General features: G+C 36.6%; 2 protein-coding genes across 3 annotated transcripts; both read left to right on the top strand.

Moving 5' to 3' along the window:
• Positions 1 to 660: 660 nt before the first annotated feature.
• Positions 661 to 1,404, top strand: LOC113272053 (F-box/kelch-repeat protein At3g06240-like). Its single transcript, XM_026521962.1, has one exon. It carries the CDS (start codon positions 661 to 663, stop codon positions 1,402 to 1,404), a length of 744 nt encoding a protein of 247 aa, XP_026377747.1.
• A 3,756-nt stretch (positions 1,405 to 5,160) lies between these two features.
• LOC113274790 lies at positions 5,161 to 7,709 on the top strand. Of its 2 annotated transcripts, none has more exons than XM_026524178.1 (2): positions 5,161 to 5,375; positions 6,341 to 7,709. In XM_026524178.1, exon 2 carries the CDS (start codon positions 6,770 to 6,772, stop codon positions 7,409 to 7,411), a length of 642 nt encoding a protein of 213 aa, XP_026379963.1. In that variant the 5' UTR covers positions 5,161 to 5,375; positions 6,341 to 6,769; the 3' UTR covers positions 7,412 to 7,709. The 2 variants fall into 2 exon arrangements, with proteins under 2 accessions (XP_026379963.1, XP_026379962.1); XM_026524177.1 differs by having other exon boundaries at positions 6,338 to 7,709.
• Positions 7,710 to 7,988: the final 279 nt, after the last annotated feature.

The raw sequence follows: 7,988 nt of genomic DNA, 5'->3' as shown, positions 1-7,988 counted from the left end.
CTCATTTTCTTACATTAAGAATTCTCCGAACATGAAAGAGATCATCTATTTATGGATGGAAGAATTCTCCGAACATGAAAGAGATCATCTATTTATGGATGGATGGAGGGAGTACACGAGGGGAAGTAGTACGTATGGGCCGATACGGAAGTGTATCAGTTAATACGGCAAACCATGTGGCTTTGACAACACCGAGGAGTACTGATACAGATCCTTAGGACCGATACTTCATGCCATGGTTCAACTAGTACCGCTACCCCTCTTTATCCAGAAACCCGAATGTCTTTGAAACACTTTACCTCTGAAGATGAAAAAAAGGAGAAGCATCAACAATGTCAAGTCTTCCTGAAGAGCTGTACTTCGATATTTTTCAAAGGTTACCAGTGAAATCAACACTTGTATGTAAGTGTGTTTGCAAGAATTGGTATTCCCTAATCTCTAACCCTAATTTTGTTAAAATGCACCATAATCTTACTATCCAAAGAACCAATTTCAGTCTCATGATATCTGAATTTGATTATCGTAAGTTGCGAAATGTAATCTGCTCCTTAAGCTATGATCCTTTATCTTTATCTTCGAATGAATTTCATTTGTATGGTATGGAAATTGGTACGCCATTGGGATGTTTACAAGAAGATATTCAGGTTGTGGGTTCTTGTAATGGTTTTGTTTGCTTTTGGAGTCAAGAGAAAGAATTCTTGTCTTTGGAATTTCGACACTAACGAATATAAAGAATTACCCAAATCGCGGAATAAACCAGTGGATCGAATTATTTCTTCATATGCTTTTGGTTATGATTACAGTTCTGGGGATTACAAAGTGATATGCTTGTTTTCTATGGGCGATATTTCTTTAGTTGATGTCTATAAGATGGGACCAAATTCATGGAAAAGCACTCAAGTTATCCCTTATGTGATGGATACGCAGGTAGAGTCTGGAATGCTAGTTAATGGATTTTTTCATTGGCTAGGTCACAGGATTGACAATTTCTCTGATGTTATAATCTCTTTGGATATCAGCATTGAGAGATTCCAAGTACTGCAACCACCAAACATACATTTAGTGAAACGGTGGTTGAGTGTTGGAGTGTTGAAAGAGTGCCTTTGTGTACTTGATAATTGTGGTGTTAATGTTGAAGTATGGGTGATGCAGGATTATGGAGTTCAAGAATCTTGGACCAGACATTATACTATAACCCATGAGAGAATTCTGTATGACCATACTTTGAGGCTAATGTGGTCTTTCAGCAGTGCTGAGGTTCTATTCGTGAGTGGTGGTTCTTATCTTACTGATTTGGTTTTGTTTGACCCCAAGGATGGAAGTGCTAGAAAACCAAATATGCATGTAGAGAACCAAGTATTCACATTTCCGAAGGCGATGAGTACAATTATCTTGAAAGCTTAGTTCCACTTGACTTTTCAGGTACTTAAGTGGGGTGGATGACAATTAGAGGAATCAATTGAAGCCTGTGAAGAAAAAATTGGGAATGTGATATTAGTTCTTCATTGAACAATGATAACTGCTAGAACAACTGAAAACATGAATGAGGAAAGTAGTCAGGAAAAAACAATTTCACATTTCGCGTCTTGTATGTTTTGTTCTATTTTTATAGGACCTTAGTGTAACATGAAATAGGAGTGAAAATTCTATTTGTATCTAGTATCGACTCTAGATCATCTGAGCAATATGTACTCCTATAAAGAGTTTCAATGAAGTACCTAACTATTTTGTCTTTGATTTTCTGTCTTTTCCAAAAGATTATCCAATTGATATGCCGAAATTCTCCACGTTTAGTAAAAATCATGTTATTATTATTGTCTCTCCATGTTGCAGTATTTCTGTACACTCTTCTATAGGTGTTAACAAGCAGGAAGGAGAATCCAAGATTTGATCAGAAACACTAACTTTCATCACTCTTGTCACCTTAAGTGGTTTCTTGGTTAGATGCCATTATCTCTTCATGTATCTTTTTGTAGTTTTGGAACTTTAGTAGTTGCATAATAGATATGTTTCTGTCACGTTCCTTGAATCGCCTTGTTTCATACTCAATTCAAGTAACTTATGCCATATCTTTTAGTTGCATGTGGTTCCTTAAACAGCTACTTTTTGAACATTGGAATGGAAGGAAGATTTCTTATATTTGTACTTGTACAGTTAGTCGTTGTTAAAGTTCTTGTTGTTTATATATATCAATCCTGTTATTCTCTAATTTATTAATTTGAAAAAATTGAGTTAGTATATCACACTGTTAGAGTTTCTTCAACAATGGAGTTGGTCATCTATTCCATCTAAGAAGAAGCAGTAGAGGAAGAAGATAATTTGTTTGATGTTCTGTAGCTTGTGATGGTCCTATCTACTTTCCAGGACTTCTTAGTCCTGTAATCTGACTTGGTCATTTTGTAGTGCTGATACTTGATCGGCTGCAGGTTCGTTCACAATCTCTTTCTCTAATTATTCTTGGCAGCTTAATTCATTTCTGTTCACAACATGACTGGGCACCTTTTAAATTTTACACCATGGTGCCTCTCTGAATCATCAGAATGGAACTTTATGCACAGAGAAAAAAACTTTAATTGCTGATACGTGAATTGTAATTTAGTTCTCTGGAAATACATATTCTATATTGCTTTTGCGTGCAATTGCAGAGGTAAGAGCAGAATCTTGTGTAGATTTTCCCCAAGACTGCTGTACAACTGTTAGTATTTCGTGTTTGGCTTAATGAGTTCAACTCGTTATTGAGTAGCAGGTCATGAGAAAAAGTGAGTCCAATCAATCGAAATGTAAAAGCATGTGTTGTCATAACTTCTATTGAATGAAGTAAATTATACTCTTATCATATTCACTGTGCATACTTTATAATAGAAAAGAAAAATAGGTTATGCTGCAGGTTGGTATGAGTTCAATCGTATATAACTAGAAGAGGATTATCTTGTCAGCCTGGTTTCACCTACAGAATGGAGGACCAAGAAGAGGAATCAATGGGAACACGAGCTAAAGCCTGAGATGAAAACTTGAAGAGGTAAATATCTTCTTATGCACTTCATTACTTTTGTCGTGTTGATGTAGGTCTGCAATTTTCAGTGAAAAGATAAAAAGTTAACTTAGAAAGCACAAAAATGATAGAAGTCCTTTGGTTTTAGTTATGCTCAAGTTTAAGAATGTTATTGTTGTTTGTATCTGTCACCTTCATACTCTTATTACACCTCAGTTAACTTGCATAGGTCAACAGATAATCATTTTTGAATGTATGCTGGATTTGATTTTCTGTAATTATATGGTTGGTAATAATCTGAGCCAAGTAGCGATTGAGATTAATTAATTCTTTTGAATTGAGGAGTTTTTCTGCTCGTTTGAGTATTCGATGAACTTTTGTCGAGAAATGGTGAAGGAAGTGATTTGAACTTTCTAAGAGTGCAGGGTTCACATTTCTAGTACAACACCCTTGCATAAGCTGGGAAATTCGATGAATATAGTAGTGTAGAACCAACATAGGGGGAATAATTGGCGATGGTGGCTGTATCTATGTCAACATTGCTAAAACTCATTTATGCTCTTGGTTGTATTCTTGCGGCTCAGGATCATTACCTGGGTTTACTAGGCGCATGATGTTCATGTGAGATTATTGTATAATTTGTATTCTCAGCATACATAATGCTTCTGGCTTAAGAAATTTTAAATTTTACTAGTATTTATTTGTTAATTTGAAACTTTAGTTGGAATTCTTCATCCTCGTTCAGGAAATATTATTGTTCTGGATGGTTTACGTGCAAGCTTTGTTAAACTTGTTGATGCATATTATGTGGAGTCGTGTCCAGATTCTTAGGTGTTCATGTTCTAAACCATTCCGTTACAGTGATACAGTCTGAAGATCAAGCTCCTTTTACTGGGAGACAGGGTGCAAAATTCTCTAAGGTATTACTTCTGTACACTTAATTTTCGTCGTAACAGAATAGATTAAATATTTCCATCTCGTGTTTATGCTTTCAGTTACTATGAAAGCGGAGATGGAAGTAAGACAAGATACATGAGCCTCTTGGAAAATCTTGGCCAGAACCACTATTTTGTTCGTGACAGTAGGAAATTACTTTTTCTTGGTTAGTTGAAAGCTTAAGGCATTCAAATTAGGAAACTAGTTTTTTGTTTTAATAAAACGTGTCAAAGCATATCTATTGTTCAAAACTATGAATGAATTAAGAGCTGCTGCCGCTGTTCAGCAAGTTGAGCTTTTATTGAAAATGTTCACTCTGGATTCCTCAAGAGTCAAAGACTGAGAATGCTTACAGCCAACTTATCTTTGTAGCCCGATAAAATGCCTTGTTAGCCCAACTTATCTTTATAGTGAATCAGTGAATGATGAATAAGCACGTGAGAGCAATATTTTCTTAATAAGAGAGGTTAGCTCACATCAGCTGAAAAGCTGTACTCGTACTAGTGCTAAATCACGATTATCACCAGTTTTATTGAAGTATCATCAAACATGTGTATGTCTGCTCTTATGATCTCATGATATTAGGATATTGAGTTTAACTAGGAAATATGATTTGTGCAAGGCAACTAAATGGACATATGCACAATTGGCGTGGCGTAGGTGGTGCAGCCTGCAGGTGCAGATGATATATACAGTTCAGCAGCAGCTGAAACAAGCATTATAGTTGTGGTTATCTCTATGGATTTTGATTTTTTCGGTGTCAAAATACTGATCATTATAGCATTACAGTTGTGGTTATCGACTTCTATGGATTTTTAGTTTTAGCTTTTGCTTGGCCTGCTACAGTTATGGTGTTCACTGTTTCTCCAAATTTTGTTTCACTGTCCGGATTTCGTTCACCGGAATGCTCAGCTCTCCGGTCAGCGTCCGACGGGTTATATTGGGTTTCAACAAACTACCACAAAAAGTGGGACCCACATGACTAAGCAAGAAACCACGTGTAGCCTGCCTTTGAGTGAAAGGTGTCTTTGAATCTTGACGGATAGATAAAGTGAAGTAGTAGTTGCTTCCAATAAAAAAATCTCCCTCACAAATGACCAAAAAACCCTCCACGTCACTCATTCTAGATTTACGTCAGAACAATCCACTCAATCCAAAGCCAACACGTGTACTCAAAATGACATAAATACCCTTGTTCGTACCTTCCTTTCTTCTTTCCTCCGTCATAGCTCACGTTCATTTCATGTGGCAGTTTTTCCCTTTTTTTTCTTTCCTATCTTTTCTCTCTGCGCCCAATCTGAGATCCAAATCTACGAACCCTAAAACTTCCGATTCCCTTCATTCCACGGTCGCAAATTCCACTCTGATTACATAATTTATTGAATATCGTGAAGAAATGAAGACGGAACAGGCTTTGTTTCCTCAAATTCGACCCCCATTTTATCAGGTTAGAGGATTGATTCGTTTTTGGTGAATTTTGATTGTTTTTTAATTTGTTTTCATCATGATCTAATGTAGGATTATGTTAGAATTCATTAATTGTTATTGAATTTGAGTAATTCCACGTGGAATGATGATTATGTGGTTTTTTTGAGGTATTGGATTGGGGTTTGTGATGTGGATATGATAATTTCATGGATCTGAATGATTAGGGGTAGAATTGAATGGTGGAAACATTATGGGTTCACGAGATCTAGGTTTGAGGTTGGAATTTGTTGTTAGGTGGATTGAATTAGCCTTTTAGGTGTGAACACAGTATGGAACTGTTGAAGGTTGAATTTTGGTACTAGGAATAGGAATTGAACATGTTAGTGGGTTTTACATGGTAGAGGTTCTGTAACTACTGATGAAAACTGTGAAACTTCCTATTTGTGTCCTGATCTAATGTCAATCAGATGGTTCAATTTTATGAGACACTCCTTACTTATTTAACGATTATTTTGATTCCGAAATATCTGAATTATGGTTTAGATCTCATAATACGTTGCGTAGGAGTGAAGTCTGTCTCATGGATTTGGCTGTATGGCATATTTTATTTAGAAGTTGTTCTTAGTTGGATTGTATTGTGTGTTCAAAGACAGTATCTGAACTGTTTAGGATTGGAACTTTATTACTAGGAACTGGACTTTTATTAGTGGGTTCACACACACACTTCACAATTGTAGGTTCATCATCTGTCCAAGAAAAATTGTGGTATCTAGTATCCGTGTCTTGATTTGCCATAGTATATGATTCACCCATTTAGATAACCGTTTTCATACCCATGAATTTGTTTAGAAGTCTTTGTATTATGCTTTAGATACGACACTGACTCAGTTTTATGTCTACCTGTAAATGAAGTTTATGTATCTGATTTGAGCAGTAGTTGGTACTTTGTTATTGATATCATTATTTTTTGTTTGTTTGCAGTAGGGAGTTTGACGTGAGCTTTTCTGATCACGGGTTTGAGTTTGGATTCTTCATTTAAAACTGTTTAATTACTATCCATACCGTTATGGGCGAATGCAAAGGATGTGGAAAATTGGGAAGAATGAAACAGAGAGATGCATTCGCCAATGCTTATAGTTTTTCACTTCTGCTATCACCAGTGGTTTCTGTTTGGGATTGTATTGTTAGGAAGATGAGATATTCGTTCAGACCTGAGTGGGTGTAGTCGTTATACTCTTCTTGTAGATGCTATAATTTTTTCATCGTAATTCGCAACCTTAGATACCTGATTGATAGTAATTTAGCGTTCAATATAAAGAGAAAAGTGTTATAGAGAATATGTACACATTGTAGTTGAGTTCTCGAAGAAGCTGAGCAAACGGGTTTGTTTGATTAAGATACAAAGTAGTGTTCATGGATAACATGGGATGTGTTCAAGTTCCACCCGTCGTTAGGAAAGGTAAGAAGAAGCAAGCTAAGGATGAATTGGATCGCCTCAAACAAGCTGAGAAGAAGAAGAGGCGACTAGAGAAAGCACTAGCTACTTCTGCTGCCATTAGATCTGAGCTAGAAAAGAAGAAGCAGAGAAAGATAGAAGAACAGCAACGGCTAGATGAAGAGGGAGCGGCAATTGCAGAGGCAGTAGCTCTGCATGTCCTTGGTGAAGACTCCGATGATTCATGTAAGATTATGCTGAATAATGACCAGGGTTTTAATCCTTGGAACCAATCCAACTTGGGTTTTTACAGGGGAGGATGGAGAGGTAACTCTCCTCATCAGGGCTTTGCAAAGTATTCAGTTGGAAGTTTTGGGTGGAGTTCCGAAGCTTGTGCGTCAGAATGCAAGTGGAATGATTTTGGAATCAGCAGCTATTCGCTGTCACCTAGTGCACCATATTTTGAAGATAGAAGTCTAGGAGGGTTGATAACAGCATCAACAGATATTGCTGTAGCACAAGCCGTTTCTTCTCTTCGAATCGCAGAAGATGCATGCACAGAAGGATTCATGAATGGAATGTTCAAGGGTAAGTTGAGCAGTTATAGTAACCAGGTCTAAACTTCTGTAAGGAAAAGTTCCAATAATTATTCTAAAAGAATAAAGACTTGTAAATAGTTATAATCTCTTAAACCCCTTGTTTGTATGGTGTAAGCCAAGTCCTCCCTCCCTCCTTCCCTATGGTCTAAAATATTTTGTTGGAGTCAGAATGTAGACTTTTGTCGTGTCGGTTTGTGTGTTACAGAGAGCTTGATAGTTATTTGTGGTGTGATTTGTTATGTGTTGTTGAGTTATAAGTAAAACTTGTTTTGTGTTATTCTTGTTGATTTCCGGTTTCATATTTGAATGAAGTTTCTCATGATTCTCATTAGTATAAAAAGGTTGGATTTCCCTTCTCACATGAGTGCATATAATGATTCCAATAAAGCTCCTTAGAAAGCATATGATAGGTGTTAATGGAACTGCTACAACCTTAAGTACCCAACTACCACCAACAACAACATACGCGGTTTGCGTAAACAAGATATTCATTGCAAATTCTAGTATGACTTAAAGATAAGAGAGTTGGTTTCATACGAGTTTCTACACGGTTTTGAACATATTTTTCGGAAATGGTAGGTTCATTTATAGGTGAAGC

The sequence above is a fragment of the Papaver somniferum genome, chromosome 4 (genome assembly GCF_003573695.1).
Source record: "Papaver somniferum cultivar HN1 chromosome 4, ASM357369v1, whole genome shotgun sequence".
Taxonomy (NCBI): domain Eukaryota; kingdom Viridiplantae; phylum Streptophyta; class Magnoliopsida; order Ranunculales; family Papaveraceae; genus Papaver; species Papaver somniferum.
This window is presented reverse-complemented; position numbering and strand designations above follow the sequence as displayed.